Source organism: Piliocolobus tephrosceles, chromosome 9, assembly GCF_002776525.5.
Source record: "Piliocolobus tephrosceles isolate RC106 chromosome 9, ASM277652v3, whole genome shotgun sequence".
NCBI classification, from domain to species: Eukaryota; Metazoa; Chordata; class Mammalia; order Primates; family Cercopithecidae; genus Piliocolobus; species Piliocolobus tephrosceles.
Window position 1 is genome coordinate 29469219 of NC_045442.1, and position 24803 is coordinate 29494021.

General features: G+C 39.5%; 1 protein-coding gene and 1 pseudogene across 1 annotated transcript in view; one reads left to right on the forward strand and one right to left on the reverse strand.

Annotated features, from left to right (window-relative positions):
- Positions 1 to 24803, forward strand: part of CFAP43 (cilia and flagella associated protein 43) — a 107364-nt gene that overhangs the window by 70504 nt on the left and 12057 nt on the right. Inside the window, exons 25-33 of the mRNA XM_023206210.3 lie at positions 1336 to 1425; positions 1692 to 1772; positions 2571 to 2696; positions 11454 to 11573; positions 17850 to 17957; positions 19501 to 19587; positions 20596 to 20684; positions 22519 to 22732; positions 23755 to 23867. Coding sequence (XP_023061978.2) covers positions 1336 to 1425; positions 1692 to 1772; positions 2571 to 2696; positions 11454 to 11573; positions 17850 to 17957; positions 19501 to 19587; positions 20596 to 20684; positions 22519 to 22732; positions 23755 to 23867 — 1028 coding nt within the window. The remainder of the gene's footprint in view (positions 1 to 1335; positions 1426 to 1691; positions 1773 to 2570; positions 2697 to 11453; positions 11574 to 17849; positions 17958 to 19500; positions 19588 to 20595; positions 20685 to 22518; positions 22733 to 23754; positions 23868 to 24803) is intronic.
- LOC113219755 lies at positions 12054 to 13215 on the reverse strand (annotated as a pseudogene).

The following is a 24803-nucleotide window of genomic DNA, read 5'->3' on the forward strand; positions in this document are numbered from 1 at the left end:
ACTTTGTATCTCCTCCACATGAGAAAGTAGTTGGTCTGAATTAGAATCTCTTAGTCCCAATTCCCAGTTCATTTGGGAAGGGGCTCCTTGGCCCAGCTTGGGTCCAGTGCCTGTACCCAGAGTGGTTGGGTCACATTGCAGGAATGAGGCCAGTGGAGCTCCAGTAGTGATCTAGGTCATTCAGGCAGTGTGGATCCCACAGAAAGGGGTTCTCCAGACAGCCTTCTTTAAAGATTTTGGCACAGAGGCAGTTGAAAATAAATGCCTAAAGAAAACAATTAAAATCTGACAATATTTCATTTTTTAAAAATAGAAAAAAAATGCTAAAGAATACTCAAAGAATTTGTCTCACATAAAACCAACTTGACTCCTGGGGGCAAAAGATAATAGTGGTGTTTAGAAGTAATAGAAAATATTTTTACAGTCTGCTGGATGCTGGCTGGATTGAAGTGAATTTATCATTGTAAGTCCTTATAAAGTAGGTACTTGATATTACTTCCATTTTACAGATGAGGAAAGTGAGACACAGAGAGTTTGAGTAATTTGACCACAGTTACAAAGCTAGTAAGTGTCAACTGTAAGGCAAACCATCATGCCTTACAGTTCATCCTCTTAACCTGTGCACTCTGCTGTATTTGTTTAAGCAGGTCGTTTTTTCTAAACCAGACTTTCACTATGTGACCTAAAACTCTGGAGCAAGATGACAGCAGGGACCTCACTCTGCTGCTCTCTGGAGGGCCCTGCTTGGGGCAGTCACTTTGTACCTGCTTCTCCTTGGGCTGTAATCCATCCTACATTTAGGAGAGTGCTCTTGCTGCAAGCCAAACTTACTATGTCCCTTCTCTGCCTCACCCCTTGCAGTGGCTGCTCACTTCACTTAGGATAAAGCCTACAAGCCTCCTCCTAAATGCCCACCCCCACCCCCTTTCTTGCCCAACTGCTCTCCCACCTGGCTCCATTCTGGTCACAATTTCATTCATACAGTCCCTTGAATGCCCCAAGTTCTCAACCTCTTAGGACCCCTATCCTTCAGAATTTGGCTTAGATGGCACTGCTTTGAGCCCCGCTCCGACCCCTCCTTAATCTATCAGGTTCCCTGTTATAATCTTTTTAGTGGTGGACACAAGCTTTGAGAGTTAATAGAGAAGTAAAGATCTATTTTTCCAACTCTCTCATTTTAGACCTCATCTTATTCCAAAACAGAAAATTGGGTGCAAAGTCTGCAGAGTCCCTTTAATCCCCTTAGTATCTTCTAGCCTTCTCCCAGTATGTGGAAGGAAAGTTTAGTTTGAATTTTGTAAGAATAATAGCAGGAAATGACATTTTCTCTTTCAGATTACAGCCCACAAACACATTATGCCGTGGCACAAAGCCAGAGAAGAATTGATTGTGAATCGTGAAACGGAGCACTGGCTTCTGATACAGGCATGCAGCTTTGCTTACACAGGACCTAAGACCCTCTTTGCTTTAGGGATACTGCTTCCTAGTTTGGTTTAATAACCCATCAACACATTTGTCATGGTCAGAGGTCACTTGAATCTCAGTTGGTCTCTTTCCCCTTTCTCTCCTCGAGGCACTTTCCCCAATCCCAAATGCAGTTATTCTAATGTTGGGTGGGAAGCTGCCTCTGTAGCCACTGGAATGTCAGGTCTCTGTCTCAGCATTCCTCTCTGATTCTGGCTCTTTCCCAGGGTGTCAATACAAGACTCCGAGCTCTGATGGACATGATGGGAGGAGTTCTGGAAGTCAAGAAGGAAGATATTTTGAGAATGGTGATATTTCTGTTCATCCTTATGGAAGGTGGAATGGGGTGGAAAGAGCTAGTTAAGTTTTACCACTTTTGTCCTATATAAACCTGGGTTTTAGAAGTTCTCCAGCAACAAATATTATACAACCTCCATAGTACCTTGTAAACCTACCACATTAGGGCCTGTCATGGTGGCTTATGCCTGTAATCCCAGCACTTGAGGAGGCAAAGTGAGGAGGCCCGGAGTTCAAGGCAGGAGGCCAGGAGTTCAAGGCTACAGTGAGCTGTGATCACACCACTGTACTCCAGCCTGGAAGACAGAGCAAGACCCTGTCTCAGAAAACCAAAAACGTACCACATTAGACAGATAATAAATTTGAAAATGCAGGTTTGCCCTCCAATCTGACAAGACACAAACAAATCAATAAAAATAAGTAACTACAGTGGTTTTGGTCTCTACTGAAGGCAGAAATACTGCCTCATTGGTAATTGTCCAGATATACCAGGAAACACTTTCTTTGATACCTGACATAGGTGTCCCTGGAGCTCAGGGGCAGTTCTCACTATAAAGATCCCAACACACCCCTCTGAGTCTGTCACCTAAGAGTCCAGGTATATCCTGCCCTGCTCACCTTCACCTAAGCCACAGAAAAATTGTTGTAAAATTTTAAAATATCTTTTGCCCAAGATGTCAGGTCATTGTCCTTGCCAATGTGAAGGACTGTACCCTTTTAAAGGGCTGTTTTTAAAAAAACTCTGAGCTTTTACTGTACTACTGCATTTATGTTTAAGCTGAAATATATGCTTTTCTTCATATCCTCAGGTGATTCCTCAACCTGCTTTCATGGCAAAACCTGATGCTGTGTGGACTGAAGAAGAAAGAAAACAATTCAAAGATTATGAGAAAAAAGTAAAGGAGTTAAATGAAGAAAGAGATAAATATAGAAAGGTCAGAAGAGCAAAGAATTAATATAGCCTACCATATCCAGAGTGCTATTTAAATATCTTTTCAAATGTTTTCTATTTTCTCATATCTTTAATAGCTTAAGGATAGTGTTTCAGCTTAAATTCTCAAGAGAATTTGGAGAAGTAGGTGGAGATAAATTTAAGGAGTTAAAACAATTTTAAAGCAAAGAAACATATAGCAATAGTTGTTTTAAAAGCTCTTATTGATTTCAGCATTTCCCATGTCATTACAATTCATTTGGCCCTTCATTCATTCTTCAGGTGTTCAATGAACACCTAATACAACATGTTCAAGTCACAGCAAGGTATTGCTCTGTGTTATGTACATTTATTTGAATTCAGTAATACTTTTGCTTGATTTGTTCTCCATCTCGAGAAAAGGGTTTGAAGAACAAATGGCACAATCAATGCAGTACATTATTTACAACTCAAATTCAAGGTTTTTACAGTGCAGTTCTGCTACTTTTATCCCCATGCATCAGAAGGAAACACTGTCACATTAAAATTGCTCACAATTACAGTAGAGATATAAAAGATGATGATGTGCAGTCAAGTAAATAATATTTATTCTTCTGTGAAGGAAGTAAAGTCCTACCATCATTCAAAGTGGGACAACTTGCCCACTTGCTAGTGACTATAGCTCATGAAGAGCTTCTTTGAGTCTGTGGTGAACCTGTCCACATTTTTATTCACTGCAGCCCTGTAGGGTCCCTTATATTTTAACCTAAAATGGTTCTTACTCAAAGCCAAAATCAGTAATACTGAAAGAAGTAAAAATTTCAAAGAGTTAGGGAGTATAGATGCCTAAGGAATAAAGACTGGTGACCTATCAACAACATTTACTCCACAGTTTTGTGTTGTAAGATAGTTCACTTCCTGCACCCTCACATCCCTGCACCTTCTTCGTACTCACCTGCTGAAACCCCAGCCTTGATTAAATCTGGTACTCTGCCTTCTCTGCATCTACACCCATGAAGTGGCTAAAGAAAAACTACTGACTGGGTTTACTCAAAATTATGACCTTAATCTCAATTGGGTCCTTAGAGCTGCTCTGCAATGCTACCCCATTTTTCCCCTAGCCACGTGCTCTCACACTTGAATGCAAGTCTGCATCACCTGGCAGATTTGTTAAAAATGCAGGTTCTGATTTTATTGTTGCTCTGGGAAAATGGAAGGACGCTGAGATTTTGTGCTCCAAACAGGCTATTGCTGGCCAGTGGACCTTACTTTTAGTGGCAGGATCCAAAGTATCATTTCACACCCATTGCTCATCTCCCAAACTTTCAACACCTGATGCCCTCAACTCACTCTCACCTTATTTTCTGTTTTACTAAGAGAAGAGAGGCAACTAAAAGTGATTCCCCTTACTCCTCTACTGCTGCATCCACCTGCCACCTGCACTGAATCCATAGTGTCTGCCTTTCTGCTTCTTATGGGTGAAATGGCCTTGCATCCACCTAAGCCTGGTCTTCTCCTGGTGCACTAGCCGCCATCCCATCTCACCTACTCCATGTCATTACTCATCAATTTACTCTCCTCTTTCCTGCATCATCAATTTTTCCCACCCTGTGGATTTTCCCCATCAGTGTAGACACATGCTATAATTGTATACATCTCTCATCGTATTAAAAAAAAAAAAAAAAAACTTCCTGGAAGGAAATGCTAGAGTTCTTTCTACTGTTCTTGTGATATTTGGGTCAGTGTAAATTTATTTCAAAACAAAAAGTAAAAAGAAGAAACCCAACTCCTTTGACCTCTCTTTCCCCCTGGATCACTCGATGTCTCTGCTCTCCTTTACGGCAAAACTCAAAAAAATCTGTGTGGATGGTTTCCAGTTTCTCTCTCTCAATTAAAAAACTTGTATTGTGGAAAATGTCAAATATGTATAAAAATAGAGAGAACAGTATAATGACTCCTTTGTCCAGCTTCCACAATTATCTACTCACGGCCACTCTTAATTCATGTTATACCTCCACTTACTTCCCTAACATTGGATTTTTTTTCACCAATTTTTATTTTAGAATTATTCAAATGTATATAAATGTTACATGAATAGTACCATCTATATACCATATATTTGTATCAATAGCATATATATTATATATATGTTATTTTATATATACCTGTGCACAGCAGTTTTTTATATTGCCACATTTGTTCTCTTTTTCTCCTGAATAGAGATAAATCACAGATATCATGATATTCCTAAATAATACAGCATAAACCTCTTAAGAACAAAAATATTCTTCTACATAGCCACAGGAAAATTATCATACAAAATAAGCTTAACATTAATATGATTATCTAATTAAGTCCATATTCATATTACCCTGTTGTCCAAGTAATGTGCTTCATAGCTTTTTTTGTTGCTGTTTATCTAAAAATCTAATCAATTTCACTTAGTTTTTAATGTTCTTTTAGTCTCCTTTAATCCAGAACAGTTTGTGTTTGTGTTCCACGACATTGACATTTTTTAAAAATTGAAGCTGATTTTTTTGTGGAATGTCCTCCAAGTTGAATTTGATTGTTTCCTAATGATTAGATTGAGGTGCAATAATATTTCTGACAATCATACTAAGTAGATGATGCTGTGTCTTTGGTGCATCGTATCAGGAGGCTCCTGATTTCAGTCAGTCCCACTATTGGTAACATTAAGTATGATCACTGGAAAGAAGGTTTCTCCAGATTTCTTTATTATAGAAGTTCTCTTTCTCCTTCATGTGTAATAACTCATCTGTGGGGGGTGATATTTTGAATCTGACTCTCTGTTCATTCTGTCTTTTGGCATCCATTGATGATCCTTGCCTGAATCAATTATGACTATAGTGATTGCAAGATGGTGCCTTTCTAGTTTTTATCATTTATTTTATATTTACTAGTTAGTATTCTTCTGCAAAGAAGAACTTTTCCTCTGCCCTACCAGAGGCATACTCTAACTTAATGTGTTTTAATCCATGACTATCATTATTTCTGTTTTCAAAGTGTTTGGAGCTTCTTCAAGTTGTTATCTGTGTCCTTTTCATGTGTCTTCATCAGTTTTTGAGCACTTTCTCCCTTTCTAACACAGCAAGATGTTCTAGGCACCTAGAATCAGCTATTTTTCTTTTTAGAGAATCCTGGATTCCTTTTACTGGGAATTGGTATTTAGAGACCAAGATCTGGGTACTAGATGTGCTCTTTGCTATAGGGGTTAGGAGTCATTCTCTCTCTCTCTGTCTCTCTCTCTCTGTCTCTCTCTCTCTCTCACACACACACATACACACACATGCAGTTAGCTCCAATTCCAACTCAATTCCAATTCAACAGCACAGGGTTCTTTTCTCTTTCCTTCATTAAATATGTAGGTCTCCTTTTTTCAGTGAAAACTCTAGTTCCCAAAATATAAATATACTTACTAATTTGATCAGTCCTACAATGTGTATAAAATACCTCTATCAAAAATGCTATCCCATCTACCACCTATTTTTTTTTCACCGAACTGTCTCTGCTTCTTCCCGGAGATTCCAGCTGGGCTGGAGGCTGAGCCCCTTTGGTAACAACATTTAAGGGAACATGAGCACAATGCATAATGTCCTTAAAAGCGTGTTGTGATGTACACGTTTTGTAATTACCTTTTTTGTTGTTTTATAGCAACCATATGTAAAACATTCCAAATACTTCTACAGCTCTGCAATCCAATCCCTTTGTCACTTCTGGAAGGTGACTTTTCATCTTAATGCACATTGCCCTCTCTGTAGAGGAAGGAAAAAGGTATGGGCCAGCCTTACTGAGAACTAAACAGACTCCAGGGAAAGACTCCCCGGTGGGAAACCACATTGTTCTCTACAAAGTATCAGCCAGACCAGAAAGGTGATTCCAGGAGGGGTTAGCCAAACAGCAGCAACAACAAAAAGGTACAGTTCAGGTTTTCAGCTTTAAGATATCTTTGGACAATGTTATTTTTACTTGTTTTATTTTTTTCATTAGAAGTGACCAAAATTAAGATGGTGAGACCTCTGAGACCAGATTTTTGTCCCATCCCTATCCCCTTCCGAGTTGCTCACAGGATAGATCATGTGCCCCTTATGTTGAGGGGATCACTTAACTGCTCTCCTGCCTCCTTTAAAGAAAGAAATAAGATTATGTTTTTGCCACCGATTTAGCCATATAAACCCCATCTCCTTGCCCTTTTCTGGGTTTCAAGCTGCTGTCTCTAAAGTGCCATATCATTGTGCTTGGTTTCAGTTGGTGCTGGAGAAATTTTGAACAGGTTATGTACAAGACCTTTTAAATGCTATTATTATTTTGGAACTTTGCTTCTTTGGGTTTGTGGCATCTGGGCCACCTGCTTGGCTGTGAGGGCTCTCTACAGTCTGTGGCTGGCAGTTTGCTGATCGTTTCAAGAGTCTTTCCCTACTAAATCCCCACCTTTTGGTAAGGTTTTTGTGTAAGGTCTGTTAGGTTTACATCCTGAAGCTTATTGGCTTAAAATGTACTCTTCTTTGATATAGTCTTTTTGGGGCCAGTTGGGAGAAAGAGAAACCAATAGTGCAACCATTTTGATACTGAATATTAACAGGTATCTTTTTGGAAATAAAGAACCAGTCCCTCCAAACAAACAAACAAAACAAATACTATAGCAATTTTCAGATTTCCTAGTAGCTCTATTTTGTTCTTAAACTATATCCCACTAAGAATACACCAACATATTATCCTGAGAATTACTTTGACTAATTCTTTTTTTCCCCTTTCTGTGAGGATAACATTACCAGTTTGATATACAGTTGACTTCTTTAAGCAATGGGGAAGAGGCTGGTGTGTCTTCCGATTTTATGATTTTTCTTTTGTTTCTACATGACCCCCTAATTTCCACCTCTCCCTTCTTTCCCTTTACTCCTGAGTCTCTACAGGGTACTTCCCTCTTTCGAGTTGCCCTTTTCTCCCCAAAGCAGTACCCTGAGACCACACCTCTACCCTTTTAAGTCCCTTATTTTTTATTTCAAAGTAGCTGCTTTTCTGACACCTCTACAGCTACCACTCTAATGCAAACTACTGTTACCTTTCCCAGGATTTATTGCCTTAGTTCCTCTGCCCCCTGCCTCCTCCCCCAATCCCTATATCCCATCTCATTTCATCTCCTGTCATTCTTTCCCTCATTAACTGTTCCAGTTCCACTGATTTCCTTACTGTTCCTCAGATACCCAGCAAACTCTTGACTCAAACACCCATAGCTCATTCTCGCTGCAGGTCCTTGACACACTGTATCCTTGGCCTGGAGCGCTCTTCCCCCATTTAGCTACATGACTGGCATTCTCACGACTTTGAGATCTCTACTCAATTGTTACCTCATCTTCCTATGATGGTGGAAATCCCTGCTTCTCCTCAATCCTGCCCTGTGTCCCTTTTTCCCTGACTTATGGTTCTCCATAATACTTACCACCACCTGGCTGAGTTCATTTTTACCTGTTTACTTATTATCAGTCTTCTCTACTAGAATACAGTATGAGGGAGGAGAACTGTCTTTGTTCAATATTATATTCCCAGTTTTTAGAACTATACTCCATTCATAATAAGCACTTAAGGAAGATTTATTGAATGAATAAATGAATGTGTTGATACCTATTATGTGCCAGGCACTCTTCTGAGTACTGGGGATTCATAGATTAAAGGATACATCCTTTACCTTCACCAGCCTGGTCAGCGAAAACAATACCTTCTTAAGTGGCAGGCCGTTTCTTTTGTTGTCGTGGTTGTTTCAGAGCTGGGAGAAATTCTAGGTGTGATGGATTTCTGCATGGTTCATATAAACCTCCTACTTGGTCTTTCACTTTGCATCTCATTTCTCAGCATCTGATGCAGATATTTTTAGGCAAAATTAGACTTTTCTAGGAATGTTTGAAGAAAAATGACATTCATGTTTTTTACAAATATATTCCTTGAGTGCCCACTATGGGCTTGGTACAATGGCAGGTCCTGAGGGATGTGCATGAATAAGACAGACACAGCCTCTCCTCCCCCACCCCCTTCACAATGACCATTATGTGGAGTGGAGACGGTTATATAGTAACTGTGCATTCACAAGATAATTATTTAACTGCAATGTGATAAATTAGAAGGGCAAGTTCAGGGTGCCATCTATGACGGTGAACACAGGCACTGACTTAGATCAGCTACTGGTACCAACCAGATCCCCTTTGCAGGCTGCTGTGCCCATCCCTTCACTGCTATGAGTGTTCCTGATAGAGGCTTACATCTGAGACCTTCTCTGGAATGTTGTTGCCCTTGGATGATCAAGGGAGCCTCCTTGTCCAGAGACATCCCCAAGTTTACACTATTGCCCTCACCCAGGGCAGCCAGTGACCTGCTGATAGAGCCCAAGGGGAAGGGGGTACAAAACCCCAGCCTCCTCACCCCAAAATGAGACAGTTCAGCAGAGTCCCTTTCATTTCTACCAACCCTGGGAATCAGGCCAAGGCTGGGCTTCATTGCTCAGCTCCTGCCTCTTGCCTGTCCTGTTTCCCTCACCCACTTACAGGTGTCTCCTAAAGAGCGCCCCATCCAGAAATCATGTGCCCTGGAATCTTGTTTCAGGCCTTGCCTCTGAGACTTAAGACAGGGCCCAAGGAACTCTTCCTTGAGAACATGGCATTTATGCTTGCATTGGAAAAGTGAGAATGACTGAAGAGGCCGAAGAGTGGGAAATGAAGCATAGGCAGACGGAACAGCATGTGAGAAGGACCTGCAATGGGAAGAATTTGGGGCATTTGAAGAAGAAATGGCAAAGGACCATTTTACATTACAAAAACATTCTTTCGGACCAGAGACCCTCAAAAGGCCCAGAATCTCAATGTTTTTAAAGAAGGTTGGATCTAAGACATGTAGACAATCTGGCCTCAGCCAGCTGGGTCTGTGGCCATTTGCCATATGCTGATGTTTTCATCATCTAGGAACAGGTGAACTTGATAAAGGGCCACCAGGAGGACACAATCTGTGGGACTTTTCCATGCCTATGAGATAGTGACATAAATTATTATAAGCAAATGACCCTGAGATGTGTTTTTTTCATATTTGTTTGTTTTATTTTCATATCTCCTCACTGTTAGGTAACTTAATTTGGATGGTCTTTCTCCTGGCATCATATGCCTCTATTATTTTTGCTAAACCTCTTTCTCCATTATCCTCCCAGAATCAGTTACTTTCCTTATTAATCTGGCATAGAGAGAACTTGGCTTTTCAAACTGGTGTATATTTAAACTATTTATTACCATCATAGTAATAATTAATTTGAATAAGAATTATCAATGGATGCTAAAGCTGGTAGATAAAAGTGCAATGAGAAACAAGATATTTACATAGTCTGAAAGTATCTTTCCACAAATTAATAAATTACAAATGGAAAAACTAACTTTACAATAGAGAAAGCGGCAAACACTACTTAACCAAGTGATCCAAGTTAACATCGCCAATAATGAAGCAAACCAACATCATGTATCTCCTGATGAGGTAGACACAGAAGGACATAACATAATTTATGTAGTCTTCCTGCTAAAAATGTGTAACCTGGGTGTACAATTGAGAAAACATCAGACAAACCTAAACTAAATGACATTCTACAAAATAAGTGGCCTGTCCTCAAGTGTCTGCAAATTATTCTCAAATGGTTCAGAAAAGTGTAGGAAAGAAAGTAGATAGGTAGGGGGCAGAGAGTGGGTGGGAGAGAGAGAGAGAAAAGTGATAAAGCAAATAGGGTAGAATGTCTACAGTTGGTGACTTTGAAAAAGGTATATGGGAATTCTTTGTACTATTCTTGCAACTTTTCTATAAGTTTGAAGTTATACAAAATAAAAAGTTACAAACAAATGTAAGGTTAAAAATGATTTATACCAATATACCTCTTTTTTACATGTTTTTTACTTTGTATTTTTTTATTTTTAATTTTGCGGGTACAAAGTAGGTGTATATATTTGTGGGCTACATGAGATGTTTTGATACAGGCATGCAATGTGAAATAATCACAACATGGAGAATGGGGTATCCATCCTCACAAGCTTTTATCCTTTGGGTTAGAAACAATCCAGTTATACTCTTTTAGTTATTTTTTAATGTTCAGTTAAGTGATTGTTGACTATAGTCACCCTGTTGTGCAATCAAAATTATACCTCATATTTTAATATTGCTCTCCTTAAAAGTATAAATTTATAGCTTTTCACTTATGTCCTGATGGAATTTTTTTAAAAGAGAGGGCAAGGGAACATTTTCCTTTTGATACAGAACTGTTTGGAGAGACAAAACATACAGAAAACAAGAGAGTACAAATATATAGATATACATATATGTATATTGACTTCTTGTTTCCTTAAAATAGAAATAATGCCATGAAAATGACCAGTCCTTGAAAAAAATAAAAATTTTTAGGACTAAATCATGTGTCTGGAGATTGCTGTGCTATATAAAGAGTGAGGATTTTCTGGAAAGATTTGCTGCAATTTGCTTTCCTATCCTACTTCTGCCTGTATCATTAGCCATGATCAGTAATTTTAAGCTTTTTTTCCCAAGGTAATCTTTTCTAAGCAAAAATCTCAACACACAGTATATTAAACAGATCCAAGTGGGACCATCTCTGGTTTAGGAGAGTACAGGGCCCAGAACACCTTGCGAGGGTTGCCCTCCATCTGCCCCCCCTTGTGGTGAAATTTAAACATCACTTCCTAGGAGCCTTTAATACTCCTAAATGCTAACTTTACTGTTGTCTTCCTTTTAGTCATTAGAAGCAGAACTGAAGAAACTTCAAAACTCTATTCAAGAAAGCACACAGGCCTTTGATGAACACTTGAAAAGACTTTTTGAAAGGAGAGTGAAGGCAGAGATGGTTACCTACCAGGTAAATAAAAGCTTTACTTATGTGACTTTTTTAAAAAAATATATATATAAGCTTTATTAAAGTATAATTAACATACAATAAACTCTGCATGTTTAAAATGTACAATTGATAGTTTTCACATTCATGGCACCATTACCACAATCAAAATAATCAACATATTCATCACCCTCGAAAGTTTCCTTGTGTCTCTCCACAATCCCTCTCTCCCATCCTCTTGTTTTTCTCTCCCATCCCCAGGCAATCAATAATCTGCTTTCCATAACTATCAGTTACTTTGCGTTTTCTAGAGTTTTATGTGGGTGGAATAATACAGTATATACTCATTTCAGTCTGATTGATTCTTCTTTTAATCAGTGTAATTATTTTGAGATCCGTTCATGTATCAGTAGTTAATTCCTTTTCATTGTAGATTCATATTCAGTTGCATGGATGTATCACAGTTTGTTTACCCCTTTACCTGATGGACATTGGACTATACAGTTAATAGTTCAAACATAATGAATGTCTAATTACCTTCAAGGCCGGTTGTTTCTGAGAAGACACTGTCCCAGATTTTTCTCCATCCTTTTTATCTGTGGCTATATTTGAAACAGAGTATTTCTTTTCACTTGTAGCCTTCAAGGCCGGTTGTTTCTGAGAAGACACTGGATCGCTATTTATAGGAAGCTCTTCAGATGTCTTTTCTCTTTTGTGTTCAGAAGTTAGTCTGAAAATGACTTTATTCTGAGTCTGTATCGCATAATCTTCTGCAGTCTTTCCATATGCATCTCGAGAAAACACATCAATATTGTGCTGCTGCAGAAGAAGAACGACTATATCTTTTTCTCCAAGAGTAACAGCAAGTATGAGGGCTGATCTGTTAAGAAAATCAACTGCATTTACGTTTGCATTTTTCTTTAATAAAAATTCCACCATGTTCACTTTTGCTCGACTCACAGCAAGTAAAAGTGGTTGATATTCATACTTGCTGCATTCTTCAATATCTGTACCATAAAAAAGAAGTTTTTCTATCATGGATGTATCTTCATTATACACAGCATAGTGTAGAGCAGTCCTTCCATAGAAATCCGTAATATTTGGATTGGCACCATTTTTCAGCAGAATAGTTGCACAAGCCTCCTGCCTCAGTTGTACAGCCTTGATCAGAGGTGGCCTGCATTCACGGTCGTAGAGGTTAAGCTCACAACTTCTGGACACCAGGAGAGATACCATGTCCGGTTGGCCAGTGGCACAGGCCAAATGTAGGGCAGTCCTGCCGCGCGGTCGCAACTCTGCCTCATCGTCTGGTTCCGGGCCCCGCGGCTCCTGCTCACCCGCGGCCGTCGGCAGCGCCTCAGCGTCCTCCACAGTCACCTCGGCCGCAGCCACGGCGCCCGCCGCCGGTACTTGGCGTCGCTGAAGTGGGAGCAGCGGCCGCCCAGAGGCCGAACGCCGCCTCCGCCGTGGGCGCTGGGAGGCCACGGGCGCGCCCCGCGGCCACCGTCCATGCCGCGAGCCCCAGCAGCCGCGGCAGCAGCAGCAGCAGCGCCAGTACCAGCAGCCCCGGGCGGGTGGCGCGCTCCATCAGCGGCCCGCCCCGCGCGCAGGCATGGAGGCGCAGCCACTGGCGCCTGCCTTTCCCGCCGTTCGGAGCTCTCACCATGGCAAGGACGCGCTAGGGACCCTACCGCCGCCCCGACAGCCTGGACAGCCAGCCGTGTTCCCCTGGCCACGTCTCAGCCCGGCCTCTGCCGCTGCCACCTGAGTGACAGCCTCTCTCGGACATCGCCCATTGATTATGTGACTTTTAAGGAGCTTGCAGGGCCCTTCCATAGTTCTTAGGATGAAGATCAACATCCTTACCAAGTACAAAGATCTTGTATGCTCTGGGCCTGGATCCCTCTCCAGTCTCATCTTGTGCACCTTCCCCTTTACCTGCCATCCTCCCTCCTCATGCCTCTGCCAACTCTGCCAGTAATACTGTCTGCCAACACTTCTTTGCTTCCTGAACTACTTTCATCCTTCGGATCCCAGCTCAAAAACCAGTTCCTCAGACTAGGTAATATCTTCCTATTATATACTGTATTTTTTCCTTTCTACCATTCATTGCTACTGAATTGTAATTTATGTGAGATTATTTTTAATGTTTTCAGGACTAGATGCTCCATGAGGGTAGAGCATCTTGTTCATCCCTGTATCTCCACCAAATAGCAAAGGGCTTTGTTCAAATTGTATGTGGAATGAAAAAATAATCCTCATGTCCCAAAAGATCAGGTGAAAAAAAAAATCTGTCTTAATTATCTCCAGCAGTAGGAATAAAAATGAAGTACACAGTAACTAAAAGCAAGAAGATCAAAGAGTGATGCTCTTAAATTCTGAGGAAAAAATTATTTCTAGCTTTGGATTTATACCAAGCCAAACTATCCATTGAGTTTAAGAAGAGAATCATGATTTACTTAAATGTAAATGTAAACCCCCAAACTGTAAAAATCCTGGGAGACAAACTAGGCAATATCATTCTGGACATAGGAACTGGCAAAGATTTCATGGTGAAGATACCAAAAGCAATCACAACAAAAGCAAAAATTGACAAATGGAATCTAATTAGAGTTTCTACACAGCAAAAGAAACTATCCACAGAGTAAACAGACAACCTACAGAATGGGAGAAAATATTTGCAAACCGTGCATCTGACAAACGTCCAGCATCTACAAGGAACTTAGCTTTACAAGAAAAACCCCATTAAAAAGCGGGCAAAGGACATTAACAGACACTTTTCAAAAGAAGGCATACATGTGGCCAACAAGCATATGAAAAAAAGCTCAACATCAGTGATCATTAGATAAATGAAAATCCAAACCACAATGAAATACCAGATACCATCTCACACTAGTCAGAATGGCTACTACTAAAAAGTAAAAAAATTACAGATACTGATGAGGTTGTGGAGAAAAGGGAATGCTTATACACTGTTGATGGGAATGTAAATTAGCTCAACCATTGTGGAAAGCAGTATGGCAATTCCTTAAAGAGCTAAAAACAGAACTACCATTCAACCCAGCAATCCCATTACTGGGTATATACCCAAAGGAATATAAATTGTTCTATTATAAAGACACATGCACCCATATGTTCACTGCAGTACTGTTCACAATAGCAAAGACATGGAATCAACCTAAGTGCCCATCAATGATAGACTGGATTGAGAAAATGTGGTACATTATATGCCATGGAATACTATGCAGCCATCAAAAAGAATGAGATCATGTCCTTTGCAGGAACATGGATACAGATGGAGGCCATAATCCTTATTAAACCAACACAGGAACAGAAAACCAAATGCCATATGTTCTCACTTGTAAGTGGGAGCTAAATGATGAGAACACATGGGCACATAGAGGGGAACAACAGACACTGGGGTGTCTGGTTTCTTGAGGGTGGAGTTTGGGAGGAGGGAGAAGATCAGAATAAATAACTATTGGGTACTAGGCTTAGTACCTGGTAACAAAATAATCTGTACAACAAACCCCCACGACATGAGTTTACTTAGATAACAAACATGCGTATGTACCCCTGAACCTAAAATAAAAGTTAAAAAAAAGAATGATATTTTGAGAAATGCCGGGTCTCCCAAATTTGCATGAACTCATTTAATGAGAGGTTTTGAGAGATGTCTGACCAAAGCAGGGGGCTTAATGAGAAAAGATGGTGCAACACTGGAGAGATGGGAAGGGAATCTACAGGAGGATGACTATATCCCCAGGATCCCAACAGGAATAGTACACTGAAAGGATTACATTTAAATTCCCTCAGTGAGGGGACTTTTTTACAGAGGTATGAGCAGGGTTAAGGGAAAAAGCAAGGAGTGGCAAACATGTTGTAATTGGTGGGAGGCCAGTACCATCTCTAGAGCTAAAGAGGCAGGGGAAGAGAGCTGTTCCCAGAACCCAGCAAGACCTGTAGCGTTGGGAAAGGGGCTGCTCTCAGGAGTTGTGGCCACAGATAGAAGAATGTAATCACTGGCCTGGCAGGGAGTGGATGTATGGATATACTGGGAGTGAGGGGGAAGATTAGGAATGAATGCTCCAGCCTAACAGCAGCATTAGTCATAGCCAAAAGGTGGAAACAATCTAAATATCCAACAGCTGAGAGCAAATGAGCAAAATATGGTGTATCCATACAAGAGAGTATTATCCCACAATAAAAAGGAATATGCTGATACATGGTACAACATGGACGAACCTTGAAAACATGCTAAGTCAAAGAAGCCAGACAACTGTGTGATTCCATTTATGTGGAATCATATAGTTTCTAGAACAGGCAAATTTATAAAGACAGAAATTAGAAAGTTGTTGCTTTTGTGGGGAGGTGGAGGCCTCTAGGAGGTGACAGAGGGGCAGATGGGAAATGGCTGCTAAAGGATTTTCAGGGAATGATGAAATGTTCTCAAATTGATTATAGTGATTGTTACACAACTCTGCAAATATACTAAAATACACTGAATTGTACACTGTAAATGGTGAATTGTATGGTATGTGAATTACATCTCAACAAAGTTGTTATTTTTTTAAAGGTATGCTGAGATCCTCTTGTCGTGTAAGATAATGAGGAAACTATCAGACTACTCATTAGTATCAAAATAATTCAGGAGCTAACTTAAAACATTTCACTTAAATGAGACAATTTAAGATTCAAAGATGATAATAGTTGCAATTAATTAAACCCATCATATTTGTTTAAATTTATGAATTTGTGATATTTTAAAAAGAGAAGTGCCAATCAGTCACTTTCAGAGGATGACAGCAAATTCATTATCTAAAAACTGATAAAGGGAAAGCATCAAGTATTTAGTCTGCCTTTCCTATATGAACTGAAGTGTACCACTGGGAAACCAAATAGTAGATGATGAGAAGCATCTCTTTATAAAAGTATTTCCATTAATCAGTGAAAAGGGAAACTAAAACCAGATTTTCACCATTTTGCATCTCTCAACGGATTAATGGACCCAGGCATTGACTATCTGCAGCTGCTGACATCACAGAAAGACAGACAATCAAATGATACATGTCTCCTGATCAAAGAACACAATACCACCTATAGTCTTGTTAAAAGGATCAAGTTTAGATTTGATCAGGCCTCTGGACCCAGCTGCCATTTTTCAAGAAATAAAAAGAATGAAGCCTCGATAAACTACACCATGAATATACAGGCATTAAAACCAGACTATGCAATGCTACAGAGACTGCTGATAACTACAAATAAATTGTGAGGAAAAGAAATGAAAGGGAACATGAAGATTGTAAGAGATTTATTTTAGTTTTAACCTTTATTTTAAATTCAGGGGTACATGTGTAGGTTTGTTATAGAGGTAAACTCAAGTCACAGGAGTTTGTTGTACAAATTATTTCATCATCCAGGTAGTAAGAGATTTAAAAGACATGAAAAAAAACTATGAATAAGTTATACTGTAGTGGCTAGGTTTCTGTCTTAGTCTGTTTTGTGTTGCTATAAATAATACCTGAGGCTGCATAATTTTTAAAGAAAAGAGATTTATCTGACTCATAATTCTGCTGGCTAGAAGGTTCAAGATTGGGCATCTGATGTGGGCCTCAGGCAGCTTCATTTTTGACAGGTGAAGGGGAACTGGCATGTGCAGAAATCACATGGCCAGAGAGAAAGCAAGAGAGGGTGCAGGGGGGTGCCAGACTCTCTTTAACAATCAGCACTCGGGGGAACTAACAGAGTAAAAACTCACTCACCCCTGAGGGAGGGAATTGATCTATTCATGAGGGACCCATCCCCGTGACCCAAACACCTCCCATTAGGCCCCACCTACAGCAGCAGGGATCACGTTTCAACATGCAGTTTGGATGGGGCAAATATCCAGACTACAGCATTATACACCTCTGGGTAATAAAACTACAAAGAAACACAATGTATGATAAAAGTCAAAACAGTGTTGAGATTTTGATGAGGACTCCTGGAAGAAGCAACTGCAGTCGTAAAGTTCTGTTTCTTGCGATAAGTGGTGCTAACAAGGGTGTTTGCCTTATATTATAATAATCCATTAAATTATATGTTCATGTTATGTATTTTTGTATATGTGATTTACCCTACAATGAAATTATGAAAAAGGTAAAGTAACTAAAGTTATTTCAATAAGCTGTATTCCCTTTTTCTTTAAAATATTTCTCTTACCTATATGTCATAAACTTGCTTGATTAGTGCCAAGTCTATAGAAAATACTGTCTCAGGTAGAAGTATTTCCACCAACCTTTTTCTTAAATATTTCTACAGGAGGAATTGAAAATAAGTAACCTTGCATTTTCTTTACTGTTGGATGAAGAATTAAGCTCCAGAGAAAAATTCCTGAACAACTACCTTACACGGAAACAGCACGAGAAAGTAAGAATATGTCTGAAATCTGAATACAAGCATTTTCTGATAGACATGCCCCTCATTTAGCAAGAGCTCACGTGTCTAGACCCTTCCTTCCTTCCACCATTCCTATGTAACCATGTGCATCCCTTGACTCCCTGTCTGGAACTTTGCTCCAGGGCCAGGTGAAAGTAACCATTCCAATCTGTTAATAAAGTTATTTGATTCTGCATCTGCAATCATGTCGCCAAAAGAACTGTGTAGCTTTCATATGACATGGTTTATAAAATGAGGCCATATAGCTTCATGGTTGAAAGCACTGGCTGTGGGACCTTGGACAAGGCATATAACCTTTTAAGCTGCTTACAAGCTCTTATTTAGGGAATGTTTTTCTCTCTGGACCATTTGACATGCTAAGATTTACTAAGATGTAAGCAATGGGCTTGCGTATGGAATGAAAAACTGTTGTATTATGAAAAACTCTAAATATGAGCATGGATAGATATGGCTCAAAAAGACAATACCAAATGTTTATCACATAATAAGTTTCAACAAATGTCAGCTTTTATTAGTAGTATTAGTAAAGAGCATTTATGAATGTGTGACTTATAAATGACATGAACTCAACTGTTTTCTAAGAGCCTATTAAACAGTATATGCAAAGCACATACTAAATACAACTTTACATATAGCAAACCTGCAGCATACTGGATTTCTTTCACAGATGAGGATACCATCTCAGAGAGCGTGGGTAACATGCCTAAGTCAGCCACTGGTGTGTAAGAGAGCAGTAGCTGGAACTGTGGGAATAAATGAAGACCATCCAAATGCAAATGAGCAGACACTGTTTATTCAGAGCTTGGCACAGCAAGGGACTCGTCCACTGTCAGTTGCTTTTGGCAGACTCAAAGGCAGAAAAGGAGTAGGAAAGCTTTATAGTGCAAAGAAGGGAGGGCTTCAGGTGTAACATGATCGGAAGTTGTTGGCATGAGGAAGCTAGAGGCAAACCATTAGAAGTGGGACAACTCATTTGACTGGTTTAGGGAACGTATTTGTCTTTCTCTGGATGGTCCTAGGTTGGAAATGGGGACAAAATTATAGAAGCTGGTGGTTATGATCAAGCCCTGAAAGTCTGAGGCCAATCCTTATGAAGGCTGTGGTTATTTTGTTTCCCAGCTGATGATTGTAGAGGTTGTGCGTCAGAGTTCTGTTGTTGCATATGGCCTGGCCCTTGTTTGCATGTATATCCAGTCTCTCAGAACCCACGTCCATGTGATTTCGAAGCCTGTGCACTTTCATCCTCCACACTGACCTACCAAGACTGCAGTGTGCTCCACAGACACTCACACACTCATACACAGAGTTGGCTGTACTTAGAAACAGGTGATTGGGTGTTCTTTCAAAGTCCCCAATTGGTTTATTTTCTTCTATAAATCTTATCTATAATGAATACTTCACAGACATATTTCTCTTGTACTGGGAAATTCCTTGCTCTTTTTAGTATCCCCAAGATTTTTGTTTATGCTGCAAAGTCTCCAGTTACAATCAGCTATTCCTGATGCTGTTATAGAGCCAGACTTCAGAAGCTGTTCGGAAATCGAGAGAAGACCTGGATATATACAAGGAGCACTATGACAACTTACTGGCAGAAGACAAAGTGAGAGTCATTGTCTTACCCACTCGACAGTGCAGTAGAGTTGTTGCTGCCTGGATTGGAGGAAGGTTAAAGGGGATGTAATATAATTTTCTCACAGATTTTTGTCCCACTTAATTCTCAGCTATGGGTGAACTTCATTCTATGTCATCGTATATTTTTGAAAATCCATGTGTAAAATGAATTTTTTTTTTTTTTTTTGAGACGGAGTCTCGCTCTGTCACCCAGGCTGGAGTACAGTGGCCGGATCTCAGCTCACTGCAAGCTCAGCCTCCTGGGTTTACGCCATTCTCCTGCCTCCGCCTCCAGAGTAGCTGGAATTACAGGCGCCCGCCATCTCGCCCGGCTAGTTGTTTGTATTTTTAGTAGATACGGGGTTTCACTGTGTTAGCCAGGATGGTCTCGATCTTCTGACCTCGTGATCCGACCGTCTCGGCCTCCCAAAGTGCTGGGATTACAGGCTTGAGCCACCGCGCCCGGCCGTAAAATGAATTTTTATAAGCTTCTCTGGTTTAAGCTTTCTCTTATACAAAATACAGGGCAATCATCTAGCCCTTAAGGCTTTTCAAACTTTAGGTTGCAGACCCCATTATTTGGCCATGAAATCAATTTAGTAGGTTATGACCAGCAGTTTTATAATGGAAAAGAATAGGATAGACTAGCATAAAGAAGACAGATGGAACAGAATGGAATAGAAAATAAAAAAGATAGAATAACATGCATGTTTTTTGGGTAAATATCTTTTGGGACACTTCTTTGGGAAACTTCTGGATGATTTCTAAGACCTGTTATATGAAATAATATTTCTAATACACTTAGATGCTTCTTATCAAAACAAATCTTTGAGAAATCTTCGTACAGAGAATGGTTAATGTCTAACAACTTTATAAATCAAGGTTTCATGGATTTTTAAAACCAAAGTGCTACCACCTGTATTTTGAAGAGTGTTGTCAGCAAATAAAAGGTTTCCAGACCGAGTTGCAATCCTCAGAATGACATGTTTGTCCTTAGGTTATGGATCGCAGCTTTAAAAAGGAATTTTCTGAAATTCCCAGTCATCAAGTGGATATACTGTACAAACTTTTTAAACGCCGACCAAGGTTTGTTTCTCCTTCACTATTGTGTTTCTGAGAAAAAAAGTTTGCAAATAAAGAGGAGTGTTACTAGATTTCAGCTTTTTTCTCCCAATTAAATGGAATTATTCAGTATAATATCTTTTAGATGGAGATGTTTAAGGGTTTTGATCATAATTCAGTATTTTTTGAGATTAAGTCTATATCTTAAGGTAGAGAATAATGATTTATTTTCATTATTTAAAAATAATTAAGGATCTGTGTAAGCATAGTGCTATTGTAGGTTCTGCTTTATACATTAAGGAAGTTCCTCTTACATCATAGTTGGCACACAGATTTAAAAACAGTTTTTTTCTAAAGTGTGTTCAAACAAACACAAGTTCCCTAATGTATAAATCGGAACTACTTGTAATAGGCTTCCAGGACTAAGTAACTTTGGGGAAGATACTGGGTTAAAAAAAAAGGAAGTTGAGCAGCTTTTCTTTGACTGCAGAATTTATTGTTGGCCTTTGGATCTCCAAGTATAAGGAACAGAGTAAGCAGTGTTTTCCAAACTTATTTGACCACAGATTGCTTTTCCTCAGAGTATCTCATGTGCTTGTGCTCAAAGTTTGAAACATGCCAGAATAAATGGTTGAAAATAGCTATTTGAAAAGAGTTCTAAGAAAGTATCACTGACTTCCACCATTATAAATGCAGATTTTCATAGTTTTCAATCAAATGTAATCTAGAAATCATGGAGTTTGTCAACAAAGATGTAGTCGGCTAATTTGTGTTTGAGATACAAACTCAGGTTACAGGCAACCTAGGGAATTTACCCTAGAACATGCCTATTGTTTTGGTTTTCTTTTTTTTTTTTTGAGATGGAGTCTCTGTCGCCCAGGCTGGAGGGCAGTGGCACGATCTCGGCTCACTGCAACCTCCGCCTCCTGTGTTCAAGCGTTTCTCCTGCCTCAGCCTGCTGAGTAGCTGGGACTACAGGCACGCGCCCCCACGCCCAGCTAGTTTTTGTATTTTTAGTAGAGATGGGGTTTCACCATGTTGACCAGGATGATCTCGATCTCCCGACCTTGTGATCCAGCCGTCTCGGCCTCCCAAAGTGTTGGGATTATAGGTGTGAGCCACCTCGCCCGGCAGTTTTCCTATTTTTAAAAGAGTAAGCGATAATTAGCCCAATTATTTACCTTCTCCTTGTGGAAAAAGAAGTGAGACCTCCTGCAGCAGTGGGAAAGCACAAGCTTTCATGTCAAACAGAATCGACTTTAAATCCTAACTCCATCACCTGTCAGACCGATAGCCTTGGGCCATGAGCTTCTCTCCGAGGCTGACTTTCCTCATCTAGAGAATGGGGATGATAATATAGTTTGAACCTCAGTGTATTGTAAAGCATCTTGATAGTGAGTGCCTTGCCCAAATCTTTGTACCCTTCTTCCCTTTCCAGCTGAAGCACAGGGAAATGAAACTAATCTATTAATATAGATAGAAACAGAGTTGGCCAGGTGGTGGCTCACCACTGTATTCCCAACACTTTGGAAGGCTGAGGTGAAACGATGGGTTGATTTATTTGCCTGCTTACAGTATACAGAAAGGAAATATCTCCTAGCACAGGTACGGCTGTCTGTCAGTGCTGACAATAGTTGGAGACATCTGTAGTCTAGCCAAGGTCACGTCTGAGAACCTGGAGAGTATGGAAGCAGGGCAAAGTGGATCCCTTTATCTGTGGAATAACCCACCTACCAGCCCTCACATGCCAAAGGGAAGAGTCATACAATGTGTTATGCCTGTGCTAAGGGCCTAATTGTTTCACATTGATGTTTTTGTGAGAATGTGAAATGTTGATGGGCTTTTCTTGGCAATACAGGATTTCCAAACAGAAAACGCACTCAGAAACAACCAGTGCTGTCCCTTTCGGAGAACTACCAGGATCTGGCAAGTTGAGTAAGGATGCCTTTGCCCAGCTAATGAAAGCCATGGATGAGTTGGACAATATTAGTAACATGCCAGAAGGCTTGAACCCTTTGGTCTGGAATCATTTCTGCATGACAAGACGAGCAAAAGTGGAAAATGAACAGAAAGTATATACTATTTTAATTTAATTTTTAGTGTACTAATATCAAATACACAGTTTACATTGGTCAGTGTAACCAAAAAAGCTAATTATTTAGGTTTCCCTGCTAGGGTAGTATTTGGTCATAGTAATAAGATAATGAAATACTATATTAACCCTGGTGCTGTTGAAGGCTAAGTGTAAGCCTGTTGCTTTTAGATTGGCGCCATTCAAAATAGTGTCCATTAACCACAAGGTTACTATGCACTTGAAATAAATACTGCCAATCCTAATTGAGATGTGCTGTAAGATGTGCTATAACATACACAGGTTTAGAAGGCTTAATATGAACAAAAAGAAATATGTCTCATTAATATTTTTATATTGATTGTAGGTTGAAGTGATAATATTCTGGACACAATGAATTAAAATATATTAGTAAAATTAAGTTCATCTCTTTGATTTCACTTTTTATAATGTGGCTACTACAGAATTTAAAATTCCATATGTGACTCACATTTATGGCTCACATTATATTTTTCTTGGACAGCACTGTTGTAGGTTATCTCATTTTGCATATATTAGAATTATATTTGGCTCAGCAGAGCCAACTTTATAGTTTTGCTAGAATGTAGCAATGAGTAAAAATTTACGAGTGTGTTTATTTAGGAAGAGAATCCTTCCTTTTGCTGCTTCTTGACCACTCCCCCAAATTCCCTAAATTTAGTGCCCACATGCATCAGGCTGGCATATTTTTGTTAAAGTACCTATGTTTCTATAGTTTCATTTAAAGTGATGAGAACAAATTTTAAAAATAAGATATAAAAGAATTTATAGTTGCTTGCATACTTGATTTTCACAAAGAAGCAAATTTGATACTTTTCAAATTGTTCAAATTGTTACATGCCATGTAAGTTTTAGACATTTAAATTTAAATGTTTATTACTTTCTTTGAAAGATAGAAAGTAAAGTTTAAAAAGTTAAAAGATGTATGTTGTCTAAAATTGAAGCTCCGTATGTTCTGACATGTTTCTGGCTCGGTTTCTTTAGGTAAAGCAGAAAGCAGCTGACTTATTGGAAATGGCAACTTTCCTCCGGAAGAGAGTTGAGGAGGAAGAGAAGGTGCAACAGGAGATTGAGAGAGTGTTCCATGAACTCATCCTGTAATTTGAAGTTTTCTTTCATGTTCACCTATTCAAAGTCTAATTAGGGCTAAGTCAGGTTGTGTTATCACTGGGGAGAAGGCCTACTGACTGCTTTACAGCTATCTCCCTTCCAGCACTGTGCTTTAAAATTTCCATTTTAAAAAGCTTGCTTTGTTACATAAGACCTTGATTCAGGATGGAACTTTCCCACATGTTTTGTTGCTCTTCTTACAAATAAGCAAATTTCAGAAAAATCTTAATATTGTTTTAAGTCGGCCCCTTCCACATAAAAATACAAAGAACCTGTTTCTTCCAGTCAGTACTTTGGGGCTCGAGGCATATAAGCTAACCGTGTGGAAAATTAAGCAGACATCTAAGAACTTTCCATGTAGACACACAGCCAACTGATATATTTTTCTCTAGGGGAACTTGTTGTTGACTAAGTGATTAAGATATTTAAGTCCTTGCTTCATTTTTTGGCTATATTTATAGCCTCATCGATAAATACTTCTCTGATGTTCCCAAATTCATTGTTACACATCATTTTTAGATCTAGGCTATAGTGAGGAATACAAATTACCCAGAAATAGATTTGTTAAGTAACTTACATATTAAATATTCTTAATATAGTATCAGAAATCAATAAATAAGTTCAGAATTTTAATAGAGTTATTTATTTATTTGTTTGTTTATTTATTTATTTATTTTGAAATGGAGACTCACTCTGTCACACAAGCTGGAGTGCAGTGGCACGATCTTGGCTCACTGCAAGCTCCACCTCCCAGGTTCAAGAGATTCTCATGCCTCAGCCTCCCAAGTAGCTGGGATTACAGGCGCCTGTCACCACCCCTGACTAATTTTTGTATTTTTAGTAGAGATGGGGTTTCGCCATTTTGGCCAGGCTAGTCTCGAACTCCTGACCTCAGATGATCCACCCACCTTGGCATCTCAAAA